Here is a 16,754-nt window from a genome sequence, read left to right as displayed (position 1 = left end):
TCCCCACTTAAGGCAAGCAGTTGGTGTGTGTCATGTCAGGAACCTGCTTGGCAGGGAGGAATCCCAGAATCCCAGGATGTGCTCAGTTGGAAGGGACCCACAGAATCATCGAGTCCAACCCATAGCCCTGCACAGGACTATCCCTAAGAGTCACACAAAAGAAGAGAGCTTTGGGGTTTTTTTCCACTTATGAATAAATATTAAATGTTAGACTTCAGAGTTACTTACATTTCTAGTGGAGAAACACTGTGTCCTTCAAGCAGCACAGCTCACCTCCTCTGGGTCAACTGAGGAACAGTGCTTAAAAATACGTTTTGTATTTGAAGCTAAAAACTTATTTTTTCATTGTGTGCTTGAGACGAACAGTTTTAATGAGGAAATAGCTCTAAATGCTCCCCTGTTTGTTACAGAAGTCCAGATTTCATCCAAATAAAACGTGAGATAAATTCAGACCTTAAAAAGAACCTGTAAATTCAGCTACAAAACTGCCTCATTTCCACTCTCTGATACAAAACCACAGAGATCAACATTATAAAGAAATGAACATTAAGCTTTGTTATGCATTAATGAAAGTGTTTAGGCATAAAGCATGTTTGTGCTTAGCAGAACCACCACAAAGAAAGGCCCAAATAAACTGTAAAAGCTGAATTTCGCTGGAAATCAACATTCTGTTCATGAGTACCCAAAGATGAGAGTTGACCTTTCCTTGGGAGAACAACTGAAAGTTTAAAAAGATGAATTGGGTATCAAAATAACTCTCTCTTGCTTGCTGACTTTTAAATCGTGATTAAAAATTGGTGACTTAAATCGCTCTTGAATAAAACCTCTCTGGGCACATCCAAAATCATTAGTTCCCAGGAAGTTCAGAAGAAGCTGGGACGTTCAGCCCTGGAAGTTGGGCTGCCCTCGGATACGTACCGTGACTTTTCCTTGAGCTGCTGTGGAAAAGAGAGGGGTTTTTTTTTGAGGAATGTTAAAACCAGCCTATAAATTGCCTTCTTTTAATATGCGCTTTGCCCACAGTAGTATTTTATGAAGTTTAATGGAACGGCAGAAGGCCCAGCTCCGAGTGGTAATTGCTTTGTTGATTTAAAGCCCCGCGCGGCGCGGGCGGCGAAACATGATTATTGTGCAAACAAGTGCTACGGAGCTGTTGGCCAAGGATTTGGCTTCCCTGGATTCCACAGTTCCCAGGTGTGAGCCCTCCCCTGGGAGGGAAGGCAGGTGAAGGAGAGGCACCTGTGCCGTGCTGGCTTGGACTTGGTGGTCTTCGAGGTCTTTTCCAACCATAAAGATTCTGTGTGCCACGAGGAGAGAGGGATGTGAATCGGGTTCAGATCTGTGGATTTTTTCCTGTGTTTTCAGAGGGTTATTTTGAACTTAGAGAATTCTTTTAAGAAAATTGAAATATTACTGATGTGCTGGGCACTTCCATGGCTTCTGAGGAGTGGGAAAATGGATTCATGGTGAGAGAATGACCTCAATCTCTTGTTTCTCAGTAGTGATGAGTGGGTATGCTCAGTACAGACTTCTCCAGTTCCCACAGAAGTGCTCTGGAGCTTTCCAGAGATTTAAGGAGAACTCGGCCCCAAGTGCACTAACAGATCCCAATGGATCCAAACAGATCCTAACACAGGCACTTTCACAAACACTTAGCAAGTATGTTTCCCGTTAAAGAAGGTGCTTCCCCAATTAATGTTTGCGAAGTGTCAAGAGAGCAAAACCTGCCATTTTTAATTTAAAAACTAAAGCAGGCTTTATGGAATTTTATCTTTAGTGGACTTCTTCAATTAATTCATCTTCAACTAGAAAAGTTCTATTAACAACATCCCAATCCACTACTGTCCCACTACCTCAGCAGTCCCCAGGCTGAGTTCCTGCCCATCTCGAGGCTTAGGATGAGAAGGGACAGGCCACCAAGCTCCCCTAATATCCCTGGATGTACGCTGGTGTGTGATGCTTCTGTCTCTCTTCATCACACCGGGCTGCCCTTGGAGCAGGACCTTCGGCAGTGGGAAGGAGGGGGCACAGAGCAGTGGATGGATCCCGAAGGAATCCCAGAATGATTTGGAAGGGACCTTACAGCCCACCTCGTTCCAACCCCCGTGGGCAGGGACACCTCCCCCGGCCCAGGCTGGTCAGTGTGTGGTGAGGGAAACCCTTGTGCTGTTTGCAGATCGAGGAGTCCGTGCGCTCCATGGTGATGCGCTACGGGAGCCGCCTCTGGAAGCTGCGCGTCCTCCAGGCCGAGCTGAAGATCAACATCCGCCTGACGCCCACGGGAAAGGCCATTCCCATCCGGCTCTTCCTGACCAACGAGTCGGGCTATTACCTGGACATCAGCCTGTACAAGGAGGTGACGGACTCCAGGACGGGACAGGTACATCCATCTGGCTCCAGGGTTGGATGTGCAAATTAGGGGGGGGAGACACATTGTACCTGGTGAAGCTCTTCCGTGTTTTATGGTGTTTTCAGAATAATCATAGAACCACAGGGTGGTTTGGGTTGGAAGGGACCTTAAACTCGTTCCAACCCCTTGCCATGGGCAAGGACACCTTCCACTAGACCAGGTTGCTCCAACCCCCATAGTATGTTTTCAAATTGCCATTCAAATTTGCCACAGGAAAAAGGATGTGAAGGTAATCTTGCAGTAGGTATGAAAATGTAATCACTCAGGTAAAAGTGCAAGGCCTCTGGTTGTTTTGTCCATGCCCTCTGGTTGTTTTGTCCATGCCTCAGTTTGGGGAGCTGTTTTCCTCAAGACTTTTCCTCAGAGTGCTCAGTGTACACTCAGAAAAGTAATAGAAAAGGAATCACTGTTGGTGCTCATCCTGTAGGTCGCAATAAAAAATATTATTAATTGTACATTTCCCTGAGTAGATGGAGAAAATCTGTGAACTTGTCCTTTAAATTCTAAAGATATAGGAAATGACCTGGGTAGGATGATATAAAATTATGGAAGGTGCTTTTATATCATTTTTATGAAGCATAATGGGCTCTTTTGTAATGGTTGTGGCTGTCCTGGTATTTCTGTTTTTCATGGTGCAGGAATAGTGTGGTTAACTGAAATACCTACATATGCTAAAATCCATGGAGCATGGGATGCATGGAAAATATTTAAATAGAGAAATGTTTACATCTCCCTCTGTAATCATCTCTCTGCCAAGCAGGAGTAGCAGCAGAATAAATCACTTGGGCACTGTGAATGTAGAACACAAAGTGCTGAGTCACCTTTTCTACCCCTCTTCTCTGTTTAATTTTTCCAGGAAGCTGCTGACCGAGGAGTCCATCCAGTCCTGAGATCCCAGGACAGATAGTGTCAGTGTGTTCTACCTCATTTCTGCCTTTGAGGGGAGATGAGGAGAGAAAAGAACATTTTAATAATCTCCAGAGCTGAGCTTAACCCTTTAGTTGGGTCAGTCACTTGTGAAGGTCCTGTTTCCTCTTGGACTCTGTCCCTGATGAGCTTTATTATTTAAAGCTTGGGAGATGTGTGTGTGTGTCTATGGCTTTAACAACTTTTCCAATATTAAATTTCATATTTTCCAGAATATTAAACCAGATTCTAGTAAAAAATTATACTGAGTGCAATTATTTCAGTTAACTCTGAGCAGTTGGGAGGAAAGTTTTTCTTACAAAGCTTGAAGGTCTGAGTTTTTTAGGAAACTTGGGTGAATCTTCACCTTGGTGATGGGAGTTTTTACAGATTCAGATCTGTGGACTTTTTCCTGTGTTTTCAGAGGGTTATTTTGAACTTAGAGAATTCTTTTAAAAAAAATTGAAATATTACTGATGTGCTGGGCACTTCCATGGCTTCTGAGGAGTGGGAAAATGGATTCATGGTGAGAGGATGACCCTGATCTCTTGTTTCTCAGTAGTGAGGAGTGGGGATGCTCAGCACAGACTTCTCCAGTTCCCACAGAAGTGCTCTGGAGCTTTCCAGAGATTTAAGGAGAACTGGGCCCCAAGTGCACTAACAGATCCCAATAGCTCCAAACAGATCCTAACACAGGCACTTTCACAAACACTCAGCAAGTATGTTTCCCATTAAAGAAACTGCTTCCCCAATTAATGTTTGTGAAATGTGAAGAGAACAAAACCTGCCATTTTTAATTTAAAAACTAAAGCAGGCTTTACTGAATTCTATCTTTAGTGGACTTCTTCAATTTATTCATCTTCAATTAGAAATATTCTATTAACACCATCCCAATCATGTCCCTTCTATCAGGCTGAGCAGCATTTGGGCTGAGCTCTCCTGGTTCAGCGAAGCTCCTCCTGTTTCTCCATTGAAATACCTTCCCTTCCGAGTCCTGGCCGAGTGGGATATATAGTGCCATGAAGCCTGGCAGTTGATAATTCATGTTGCTACTCTGGGAAAATCTTTTAAACTTACAATATCAAAACTTCAAGCCAAATGACATATGCAAGTCTTGACCCGGCTTCCCGGAGCAGCCGGCGGAGCCGCGGATCCCGCGCTGCGCCACTCCATAAATAACGGAGTTCTCCTCTCTGCTCCCAGCTATCACCATCCATCGGCACAGACACGGCGTCAGGGGAAATACTGGGGAATGGGAAGTCATCTAAGTCGCAGGTTTTTTTCTGGGGGAGGTGGCTCTGCTCGCTGTGCTCCGCCGGGACGCGGCAATAAGTCAGGGATGCCGGGATCTGCACGGTAATGGTCCAGCACTGTCTCCAAAGGGCAGTAATGCATGATGGAGCACGGTGTTCCAGGCTGTGCCAGCACTGACATCCTTGTGGAGAGCAGAAACAATCAGACTGGAGTATCCTGATGATTTTTGGTAAAATCTGGGTCAGCTCAGTGTACGGAACCGGTGGATCAGGCAGTAATTGGTCGTGTTTTGTCCCACAGATCATGTTCCAGGCCTATGGGGATAAACAGGGACCACTCCACGGGATGCTGATCAATACCCCCTACGTGACCAAAGACCTGCTGCAGTCCAAGAGGTTCCAGGCACAGACTTTAGGGACGTCCTATGTCTATGACATCCCCGAGATGTTTCGGCAGGTGGGTGTCCTTTAGGTTGTTCTAAACTTTGGTACCCGCCCTCTGGCAGGGGGGGATGTTTGGGGGGGTGTCCTGTTGGGAATACTGAGTCACAGTGGAGTGGATTGGATAAAAATACTCGCAGGTGATGTTCTTAACAAGCATTTATCTTTCCACCTCTAGTCTTTGATTAAGCTCTGGAATTCCATGAACGAACACGCCTTCCTGCCGCCGACGCCGCTGCCTCCGGACATCCTGACGTACACGGAGCTGGTGCTGGATGACCAGGGCCAGCTCGTGCACATGAACAGGCTGCCAGGAGGAAACGAGGCAAGTTGCACTTCCCTCCCTGCTGCTTTTCTTTCCATGTCCTGCAGTACTTTGTGGCTTGGGCTGAGTTTGACAATTGTAATGAAAGTTTACCAGCCAGGCACAAAAATCTATTCGTTCGGCCTTTCACAGATGAAAATCTCACTCTTGAAAATGAGATTTTTGTTTCATTAAAAATTAATACCTCCCATACAATGGGTATTTTAACCTCCATAGTAAATGATGATTCCATTTCAAACCTGTGCCTATGCTGGTTTTCCTTCATAATTAAAAAGTGCTCATTCAGCTATTCCAGGTAACTGGGGTTTGAGTTTGAGAAAATATGTTTTACAAGACTAAATAGAAATGTTTTCATTTGCTAAAAAAAAAAAAAAAACACCTCACAGAAAAAACCCCACAATTTTATGCTTCCATTTCCATCTTTCCCACACAGTTTGTGACAAGGTATGTGCAACTTTCCCCTTTTGAGAAGGATTTACTCAAGACTTATAAGGAGCTAATGCTGGGGGTGATGGAGTTACTCCTTCAGCTCAAATAGGAGGAGACCTTGGTGTCATGGTGGGATTTTGCTGAGGTGTCTTTCCATTAGGAAGCCAAAGATTGCAGCATTGGAATGACTGGAGAGTAAAGATAACTACTAGAAAATGTGGGGTTTTTTTGGATGGGAGTCAGTAAGTGAATGCTCTACAGTAATTTAAATTTCAACAATTCTAAGTGATGGTATCATTTATTTTTTTTCTTGGCATCATTGAACCAACATCAGCCTTTTCCTAAATATACAACTTAAGGTTTGCAAAAAAGCTCTGTTCAAAAACATCAAGTGTAGTGATGAGAGGGAACAGGGGTTTTCATCACCATTTCCTGCGTGGATCTTGTCAGGGGAAGCTTTGGAATACGATGTTTGCAAATTGCACCTAATCAGCAAATGGTGACTGTGGGAGCACTGCGGCCTTGTCTCTTGCTGGGCTAGGGGAGAAATGTTTTAACTGGTTTAATTAAACCTGGAATGAGCTATTCCCTGCGTTCCTGGTGCAAGCTGGGGCTGCTGGGGAGGGCTATGCCATCATCTTTCTCTCCTTCCCCACTCTCATTCAGCGTTGGAGTGGATGGTGGCTGGGGAAATAGCAAAGTCCCTCAGGGACATCGCTCTGTTCTTGCTGAAATTACAAGCACAGAGCTGCCTGGGCATGAACATGTAGTGTTTACTCTGCCAGTATGAATACAAATAGTCTTATTATAAGAGATTCTGTACCCAAAGACCACCAAAAAAAAATTAGGAGATTTTTTTTTTTAACCCTTGGTAGACTTTGTTGGGCTCAATCTGTCAAGAAATTACACGGCTCTTGTGGTGTGTGTGGTGTTGGTATCTAAATTAATCTAAGCTGATGTAATCTATCAAATACCTTGTTGCCCAGAGAGGTTGTAGAGGTTCTGGACTCCCCATCCCTGGATGTGTTCAAGGCCTGGTTGGAAAGGGCTTGAAGCAACCTGGGATAGCAGAAGGTGTCCCTGCCCATGGCAGGAACCAGATGGGCTTTTAAGGTCTCTCCCAACCCAAACCATCCTGTGATTCTGTGAAAGCACAGATTCAGGCCCTGCCCCTGTGGCTGTTACACCAAGGGGCTGAATCACTGGAAAGTGGGATAAACCTGGGGAAAACATGATGCTCCCCCATATTTTTCCACCTGGCTACTAGAGGTGTATCATAGAACAGAATCTCAGAATGGTTTGGGTTGGAAGGGACCAGGACCTGTTATCCTAGCTGGATGAGCCACTGTAGGATGATGTGCAGCTGGAATGAGGTTGGAGACTCCAGTATTGGGTTCTGTTGGCAGCACCCTGCACACAATGACACTCATTCCCAGGAGGGAGCGGATGATCCGAGCGGCAGCCTGAAGGACAGGTGACATTCCGGAGATCAGGACCTGCTGAACAGATTCATTCCTCCTGCTGCACTTGCTTTATCTGCCTGAGCTGACTTTAGCCTTTTGTAGTTTAATTCCCTTCAGCTGAGGGAACAAATTTCCACAAACGGGGGCTCAAGTTTCTCTTTCCAAAGGTGGAAAGGATGGCTGCAGGGTGGAGGAGGAAAAGGCAGGATGCTGGATAAATTCAGAGCATAATCCTTTGCTTTGTTGAGGCTGTAAGTGGATCCATTCTTTTTTTTTTTAAGAATCACTCTGCATAACATCTGGGCAGAGAAATACAGCATCTTATCTACCAGGAAGCAAAGATCCTTGGGGTAATCCATCTCTGTGGCAGTAGCTGGGAATGTTGCATAAGAAAAGGAGACGTGCCACGAGGAGCAGGAGGAAATATTAATTGGTTCTGCACTTCTTCCATATGATACAATGATGAACTGTCCTCAAAATATGGCACACTGGCTTGGCTCTCTAACCTTGGCTGAATTTAAGGAAGAGTTTTGTCCTCAGGTTTGGACTTGGAAAGTCCAGAAGCCCAAAAATTGTGTTCCAGGAGAGATGATCCATAAAGAAATGAGTCCAGTGGAGAAGTTGAGGTTCCCAAGCTTTGCAGTGGTTTGCTTGGTGCCCTTAGTCAAAGATCCCAGTGCTTCAGTTTGTTCCCATCCCTGTCAGATGGGACTGCTTTGGGGTTTTAAGAGCATAATTTAGACAAATATTTCTTAATATTTTAAGAGTACTTGGGTTTCTACTTGTGAATATTGTATTATGCAGCACTGCCCCAGTTTGGATTGGTAACCCCTGATGGTCAGTGCAGTGGAGTCTGTGCCCCAGAGGTCCAGAAGCAAGAGCTGGTTCCAGGTTAGACCCACTGAGCTGACAGGTGACAGGTGAAGTAGGAACTTCCCAAGTAAATGTGAGATTTTTCATTATTATTTTTCCTTCTTCCCAGCGCAAGTTGCTGCTTTTCTGAACCCAAAGTCATCATATGATTGTCCATCATATGTTTCTTAGTAAAGAGGAAATTTGTGTTGGAAACTCCTGTCTGTGGTAAAGGTAGCTGCTGTTGAGTGCATTTAGGTTCCTATGAACATTCTCCTTGTTTTGGATCAGAGACTCAGACCCAGCCATTCCCCCACTGCCAGAGGGAACCCTGATGGGATATCGGCTGCTGGGAGCCAGGGCTTGGCTTTCCTGACAGCTACACTTCCTCTGTGTGAAAAGGAGTCAAGACACTCTTCCTCTTAAAGCATTCAGCTGAGCTGAGTGCCCTCAGTGCTTGAGCTGGCAGGGGAAATTGAGAAACCAGCCTCAAACCCAGGAGATTTGTGGTCAGTGTGTTCAGCCAGAGCTGCAATCCCTGCCTTGACATGGGAAGAGCAGGAGCTTGAGGCTGGGATTCTCCCTGTCCTCACAGGGTTTACAAGCAGCAGGCTGGGCAAAACTGGCTCATCCATCTGTGTTTTCAGGAAAATCTGTGAAATGGGAATTCTCAAGGTCTTTCACTATCCAAGAGTTTTCCTTAGACTGTAAAGAATCCTGGATGTTGTCTGGAGCTTTCTGCTGGTTCTGGATCCTTCGTGTTATGCTTGTGAACTGGATCCTGGCCTCTAGTTACTCCTTTTTTGGTTTGGGTTGTGGGTTGTTTTTTTTTGGGGGTATATCCCCTCTATTACCAGTCTGGCTGCTTTGACCCCCCTGCTCACCTGTGAGACTCTTCCAATAAGATCTGGCTGCTCCCATAGGATTTCTGGAAGAAAGACTGAATATACCACACTAAGAAGCTGAGAACAGTTTGTAAATAATTCCCAGAGCAGCAGGTACAGGAGGGAGCTGAAGACAACAGTGTTTTATCAGCAGAATCAGTCGATAGCTCCTGAGTAATGACTGAACAGACTTTGGGACAAATGGGGTGTAATTTATTGTACAATTCTGAGCAAATCAAGAACTAAGCACCAGAAGTGGATGCTCAGTCTGACTCCACTCTGAATCTCAAGATGGATATGGATTGTTGAAATGTCCAGAGTTTATATAGGTGGAAGGAAAAAAAATCCACTTGTAGTTATTGGTAATTTTATGCATTTTACTCTAAAATGTCTTTAGGAAGGAAACATGAAGTTCATCCCACAGCTTGATACTTATCCAGGGTTATAACATAGGTTATAGCACCATTTGTTTACAAGACTTAGCTTTTCTGCTAATTTAGTTTTTGTAAATAAGTGGAAGCCTTTTTCCCCCCCAGTCTTTGGTGTTTCTGGCTGAGATCTTCATCGGGTATGTGGGGTAGAGGTGTTTGTGTGCTCCTATTGGAGGGCAGGGTTTGGAAGAATGCAGCACCTCAGCCTGTTTGACAGTGTCCAGGGATGATGGGTGTCCTGGGAGCCTCTGTCCTGCCTGTCACCTGAGCCTCTGATGGGGCTCTGTGGCTGTGCTAAGATGGGGAAATACCTGAAAGAGTCAGGAATTGGGTGAGCACAGAGCAGTGAGCAGGGCTGGAGTTCAGCAGTGGATCCAACACACTGTGCTGGTGCCGTTGCTGTGCTGGAGACACGACCTGGAGCTCGGTGACACCCCCTCCAAACCCCACCGAGGGCGCCTTTTGTTCCCAAGATTAGCATATTAGCTGAAATCTCAGTGTGAAAAGGTAATTCCCTCAGCCTGCTGGAGAACTCAATATAGTCCTTGTCACCCTTGAGCCAGGCATTCGGATGCTTTTCTATAGCACTTCATGTGTTTTGACTCCAATTTACCCTGATCCTCTGGCACCGGGAATGCTCCAGCCGCTGATAAGACCCGGCTAATCTCCAAGGACAAGGAGAAAGTGATGTAAGGAGTGCCTGCAGCAACACCCCACATCCCCCTTCATCTCTCTCCTGGTATCCATGGAAAATGTGTCATTTTCCCCACTGGCACTAGATGTCACAGTTTTTCCTCCTCAGTGGCACGAGGATCAGAAATAATCCATAATCGGAGCTGTTTGCCGGAGCGTTGGCTCCAGCACCTTTCCTGGGTGGATGGCAAGGTTTGGCCAGGTGATAGTCAGGATGGCACAGGGCTCCTGGAATGCTCTGGCCAGCTCCCTGGATTCCTGGGCGTGGAAAGGTTGTAGCTGTTGAATTTTATACAAGCAAAGCTTAATCACTGAACGTTCTGCTTTGTCACCCCGTGTTCCTGCATTTTATGGCAGGGACAGGGAATTAGAACAGCAACTACAGCTGCAGGTTTCTTAAAGGATTATGAAATCCCCAAATCCAAGGCTTGCAAGAGCAGAGATGGATGTGGTGGGGCAGAGTTTTATTCTGTATTTTGATATATGCCTTTGAACACGTGTATGTGGATCATGTGGACACCACAGTTAGGAAAGTTCTTGCCCACAGGAAAGCTCCTGACGAAGGTTGTCTGTCGCTCTCTGTAATGTATCTTTATCCATCTGTAACTTCACCAGATGAAACTATTCCACATGAAGTTTCCAGGCCTTACTCTCTGCCTAGGGGGGAAGTTACTTATTGTTTAGCTGGAAAGCTTCATCACAAAAGGTTTTGTTTTGGAGGAGAAGCCAGTGGTGCTGCTCACAGGGGATTCTGTGGGCTTGCAGCAGGAATAGGCAGGAACCAAGGCAGTGTGAACCCACATCTCCTTCAGCCCAGGAGTGCTGCATGAAGAAATTCAGGAGGAATTTCTTCCTGGAAAGGGTCACCAGGCATTGGAAGGGGCTGCCCAGGGAGGGGTTGGACTCCCCATCCCTGGAGGTGTCCGAGGAACAACTGGACGTGGCACTCAGTGCCATTTTCTGGTTGACAAGGTGGCGATTGGTCGAAGGTTGGACTCGGTGATCTTGGAGGTCTTTTCCAGCCTCGCTGATCCCGTGATTCCGTGGCACCTTTCCCGTCTCCTGCTGGAGCCGTTCCCTCCCAGGGCTCAGCTCTGTGCCAGCGTGCTTGGCTCTGCTGCCACCACCACGCTTGCATCGCTGAGGGACACCTTGTCCAGAGCCAAGAAGAGGATGAAGGAATCCTGGGTTTTGGCACTCCACCGTTGTCAAGGCGTGGAGTTGGACGACCTCTGGCAAACCACGTGCATCCTGCCCTTTTCCTGGGGGGTGGTTCGTGCTCCAGATAAAAATTTGAAAGCTTTTGGTCATAGTTTAGGTGCAGGGAGTCTCTTTTTTGGATCTGAAGTTCCCAGCAACGGATTCAAATGATGAAATACCGAAATTGCTGTATCTGCATCGAGTAAAATTCCCGGGAATGCCTTTGTTTCCTTTTTAAGACACACTTTGTCCATGGCTGTTCAGCCAAGTGATTCAGCATCCTGGGTGAGCCAAGGAACACTAGTTTAGCTCCTGAATAGACAGAGGTTGTGAAGGGGAGATAAAGCCTGTGTTCCCTGATTTAGCAGTGTTGGAATGTGTGTGTGTGCAGGAGGGAAAAATGGGCTTTTGTCAGCGTTGAGCTTCAGCATCTCCAGTGTTCATGTGCTAAACCACCACCACTGCTGCATTTCCTTTCCTGCTATGACTTCGTATGATAATTCCAACACACAAATTTATTCATGTTTTATGTGTATTTTTAACATATAAAACTTTTGTGCAATACAAACACAACAGGACAAGACAAAATTATCAGCAGGGCTCCCAAAGTTCTGTTGTCCTGCTGAAAAATGTCAGGACCCACAATCAGGTTTCCAAATTTGGATGTAAATAAAAAAACTGAAGCCTGGCGTAAAGCCCCCAGGCTCAACACCACCCTGGTGTGAGAGAAGTAGAATAAACCTTTGCTGATCTCTCTGGAGACCAGTGATAGGACCCGAGGGAAGGACTGGAGCTGTGTTAGGCTGGATCTCAGGGAAAGGTTCTTCCCCCAGAGGGTGGTTGGGCACTGAACAGGCTCCCCAGGGCAGTAGGCACAGCACCAAGGCTGACAGAGCTCAAGGATTGTTTGGACAATGCTCTGAGGGACAGAGTGGGATTGTTGGGGTGTCTGGGCAGGGCCAGGAGCTGGACTGGATGATCCCTGTGGGTCCCTCCCAGCTCAGGATATTCTGTGATTCTGTCGGCTCTGCTTCTCCAGGAATTACAGATCCTTGCAGAAAGAACCTGCAAACCTCCCTCTCCCAGCCACTGTTGGCGTTGCCTTCCCTCTGCCCAGAGCCTGCTGTGCCTCCAGGAGGGAGCCTGGGATCGCCTCCTTCCCCATTCCCTTCGGTGCCTGTTGTCAACAGCTCCGGCTGCCACCGGCAGTCAATTTGGAACTGCATCAGTGTGTGTATTACTGCTCCCATCGATAGCGCAATTAATGTTGAAGTCAATTTTGGTGTTAATTTTAGGCCATGATTAGTGTTGACACTGTGTGTCAAACGAGCGGCGTTTACGAGCGCCGGGAAAAGCCGCCGTTCGTTCCCGCGCCGCTTTTACCGTCTCTTAACGGTCGCATCAAAGGCCGGGATCTGGTGGGAGAAGGTGTGGGGGTGTGAAATTATACACCTGGAACCTGGGTGCAATCTGTGTGCGTGCAATTCCACGGGGCCGGGGCCGTTCGGGGAGCAAATGACATCTGAGCGCTGAATCCTAATCACAGTTCGGAGCATCAGAAATAATGATCGCTCCTGATCGGGGCTGGTGAATAATTCATCCCCTTTGATTTCCACGTGCTGCCCACTGATACTTTTCAAACCAAATGTGTTCCTACAGGAGAATAATGGTCCCACTTCTTATGGAAATACCGGGGCACAAATCATTTTGCCAACATAAAAACAGTTAAATAAGACGGTTCCTGCTTTTATTTATTTTTTTTTTTCCCTCCTCCTTTTCTTCACTCCTGGGTGTACTGGGAATGGAGCCGTGGCAGGAGCAGCACTTCCAAACTGTGCTGCCTCTTAAAAAGAGCCTGTTCCGAAACCAGGACCACTCACCATCACCCACTATTGCTGCCAGTGCTCTTAGGTGATTAGCTCAGCCTGGCTAATTAACCTGGGAACTCCCCAGTTTTTGGCGTGCTGCCGTTAACTTAAAAATCTCATTATTCCTTTTTTTTTTCTGAAATAAAAAACCATCCTCCACTGCCCATAAATTTCAACCGAATCTGGGTTGTTCATTGCAAAAAAAAAAAAAAAAATCCTTAGTTGTGCAAATCCCTGTGGTTTTTATTACTGGATAAATGGCACAAAACACACAATGAGTTGGGGAGGCAACAAGGCACACGAGTTAATAGTGGTGCACTTTTGATTTTAATTTTCTTAAACTGCATGTGGTTGCTCCGTGTTTATCAGATATAAACTATTTTCAAGAGTTTGTGCCCTGGCTGGATATTTTTAGCTATTTTATTGGTGAGCATTGGCAAAAGGGATTTTATTGATGCAGAGGACACATGATCTCAGGTTAGGGAAGTATTCCAAGACTTCTGTTACAATCTGAATTTTCTAAATAAGAAATGCTTTTAATGTGCCTGTTTTCTGTGCTGTCAAAGTCATCAAGCTGATGGAAGTGAGGAAGATCTCTTGGTGGGTGAGACAGACTGTGGGGCCAGCCCTGGGTACTCAGAACTCCATCACTGGCCCCACAGGCCTGGAGTGAGTCACTCACCTGCCTCAGGTGGGAGCAGGACTTGGCTGCCAGTTTGTTGTGGTTGTTGTGTGGATTTCTGACAGTTCTTTATGTGTTCCTATGTCCCAGTTTACTGTGGTGACAAGTATTTAGCAAACCCAAAGCCTGAGTATTTCTCCTGTTGCTCTGCTCCTCGTGGTGCTGGAGCCTCCTGGGATGGTCCTGGCTGATGGGATCAGTGTGACTGTGAGGGAACAACCACTCAGGCAAAAACCTGTCAGTTACTGTTAATTCTGTGCTATTTTGGCATAAGTTTACAGTGTATTTTAAAGGGACTATTTCCTCATTTCTGTGTGGGTTTCTATCAGTGTCTAAAGCTGGTTTTTGAAGTGTTATCAGAAAGATTTGGTGAGAGCCCACTAAAGGATTTTAGTTATGCAAAAAACCTCCCTTTAAATTATGGTAAAGAGCTGAACTGCAGTAGGTGCTGAGGTAGAGATGGGCATCCCTGCATCCCTGATTTTTTAGGTGCTAATCTCGGAGCCTTTAACTTTGGGTTTGCAGAATTTTTTTAACCTGCAGTTTCTAATCACAAGCTTGCCCACAGGTGAGAGTGAGAACACAGACAATATCCAGCCCTTGGCATCTCTTTTTCCTGCACAGTCAGGTCAGAAGGACAAAATATACTTTTCTTCTCCATTTTTCACCTTAATTCTTCTGTTGTCTGCTGTGAAAATCCAAGAGCAGAGTCCAAGGAACCCCTCTGGCCATGTGTGGGATCAGTTAGGCTCCTCTCCCAGTCTCTGGACTGGTTGTCCCTTGGTCTCTGCGCCAGACCAACGTTTGCATCCACTTGTTTTACAGCATTATAACTTTTCCCTTTAATTTGGCAACAATACTGGTATTTTAGCAAAAAATTAGGGATTTATGCTCCTGTCTTTGAAGCTGCTGCAGTATCTCTGTTCCAAACCCTGCAGTTGGATGCTAAGGTGAAACTGTAAATATTCTGCAAATATTTAGAGGCAAACAAACGAATCCATTCTGATGTATCAGAGTAGCAGTGGAGGAAACCAAGACCAAGGAGGAGGTGAACTGAGACACCCTGACTCTGTTAAGTTGCCCTCTCAGCTCTGGGAAGGGGAGGTGGAAGGGAAGGATCTGCCGGCAGCCGGCTGTAATATTTTGGATTGGCGCCTGCTTTACTTCCAATGACCCTTTGATTAATTCCTCTGCCTCTTTATTTTTTTTAATGAGCCTATTATGGCATATCTTATTGCAGATGCTGATTGGATCTCGACTGTGTATTGTGCCATTTTGATTTGGATTAAATGGCACAGATCTGTCTGCTGCTTCTCCCCTCTCCCCCTCCCGCTTTAGTTCATCACGCTCAGAATTCCGCGGCTCCGCAATGAGAGTTTCAGCCCTCCTTGATTGCAGAGGATGTGCAATCGGCTTGAGGGATGTGTACTCAGAGCTTATGATCCTTGGGCAAGCGGGGACTGGGTGATGCATGTGGCTTTCAAGGGACGCTGCTATTTCCATCTGTTAATGGCATTCCAGGCCGGCCGGCTCCCGGAGCGGCGGCTGAGGGATGGGGGATGCAGGGGACAGATGCTGCTGATCTCCAGGAGAGGGGCCAGGAGAGATCATCCCGTGATCTTTGAAAAGAAAAAATATGCGGCAAAAAACGTTCCTTGCCCCGGGCAGGTCTGGAAAGAAACTGCTACACAAATTTGGGAAGGAAACAGGGAAGAGCCGAAGAAATGAAAGGAAGGGCAAGGGATAAAAATTGAGATAATAATGAAATAAAAAGATTTTTAAACTGAGGGCAGGGTGACAAGGTTCTGGGGGGATACCTGGGAAGCCTAAGCAGGTGGTCAGGAATCCTGTGCAGCAGCACATCCCTCTTCACCCTGTGAGGAGGCACGTGGATTGTGGCACAGGGAATGCACACAGCTCCCTGCGAGAGGGATGCTGGCAGAATGTGTGTTGGACCTGGGATAAATCCCTGAGTGGGGAGAGGGAGGGACAGTGTGAGTGTCCTGGCTGGGGTGAGAGCAGTGGGGGATGTGCTCCAAGGAAAGTGGAGGATCCAGTCCTTCCAGCTGTGCTCTGCACTGGCAGCGTGCCAGAGCTGCTGTTACCAGAGTTCCCAAGGAAAATGTGCCAAGCCCAAGGGAGTAAAGGTCCAAGAGAAACAGTCCCTGCCTGGTTCCCCTGCACCACATCTCAGAGATGCACATTTATGTTTTGCTGTTCTCTGCTCTTTGATTGCAGGTTGGGATGGTGGCCTGGAAGATGACTCTGAAGACCCCGGAGTATCCAGAGGGCCGGGATATCATTGTTGTTGGCAATGACATCACCTACAAAATAGGCTCTTTTGGGCCTCAGGAGGACGTGCTGTTCCTCAGGGCCTCGGAGCTCGCCCGGGCACAGGGCATCCCCAGGATCTACGTGGCTGCCAACAGTGGAGCCAGGATTGGTTTGGCCGAGGAGATCCGGCACATGTTCCATGTGGCTTGGGAAGACCCAGATAACCCATACAAGGTAAGGAGGCACAGGAATTCGGGGGAAACTCTGCAACAGCCCACAAAAGAGTCTTATTTTTACACCACCTCTTTCGATAGAAGTGAGGGTAACATTTTCCAGACTGTCAGGTCCAAAGTTCTCCTTGTTGCTGGATCTGGAACACTGGAAGTGTCCAGGGCCAGGCTGGACGGGGCCTTGACCAACCTGGTCTGGTGGAAGGTGTCCCTGCCCGTGGCAGGGGGATGGAGTGAGATGGGCTTTAAGGTCCCTTCCAACCCAAACCATTTTATGATATGATTTTATGATCTCCCAGCAGATGATGGGCATCCAGAAAGAGTTAGGGCTAAATGCTGCAACATTCCCAGCTTTTCCTGGCCTCAGCTGCAGCTCCAGTGTTAAGAGAGGGTGTTCTTATCACTCTCTGGAA

The 16,754-nt window shown here is 46.6% G+C and overlaps 1 protein-coding gene across 10 annotated transcripts in view; it reads left to right on the top strand.

The window, feature by feature from the left end:
* Positions 1 to 16,754, top strand: part of ACACA (acetyl-CoA carboxylase alpha) — a 113,536-nt gene that overhangs the window by 59,490 nt on the left and 37,292 nt on the right. For 9 of the 10 annotated variants that reach the window (XM_051809371.1, XM_051809368.1, XM_051809370.1 and 6 more), the window contains 4 exons: positions 2,177 to 2,380; positions 4,871 to 5,026; positions 5,189 to 5,335; positions 16,076 to 16,345. In XM_051809371.1, coding sequence (XP_051665331.1) covers positions 2,177 to 2,380; positions 4,871 to 5,026; positions 5,189 to 5,335; positions 16,076 to 16,345 — 777 coding nt within the window. Of the gene's footprint in view, positions 1 to 2,176; positions 2,381 to 3,266; positions 3,857 to 4,870; positions 5,027 to 5,188; positions 5,336 to 16,075; positions 16,346 to 16,754 lie in introns of those variants that run through there. The other variant, XM_051809374.1, reaches the window with a different exon arrangement.

Source organism: Manacus candei, unplaced genomic scaffold (genome assembly GCF_025592945.1).
Source record: "Manacus candei isolate 608988 ecotype Guabito, Panama unplaced genomic scaffold, ASM2559294v1 h1tg000076l, whole genome shotgun sequence".
Taxonomy (NCBI): domain Eukaryota; kingdom Metazoa; phylum Chordata; class Aves; order Passeriformes; family Pipridae; genus Manacus; species Manacus candei.
This window is presented reverse-complemented; position numbering and strand designations above follow the sequence as displayed.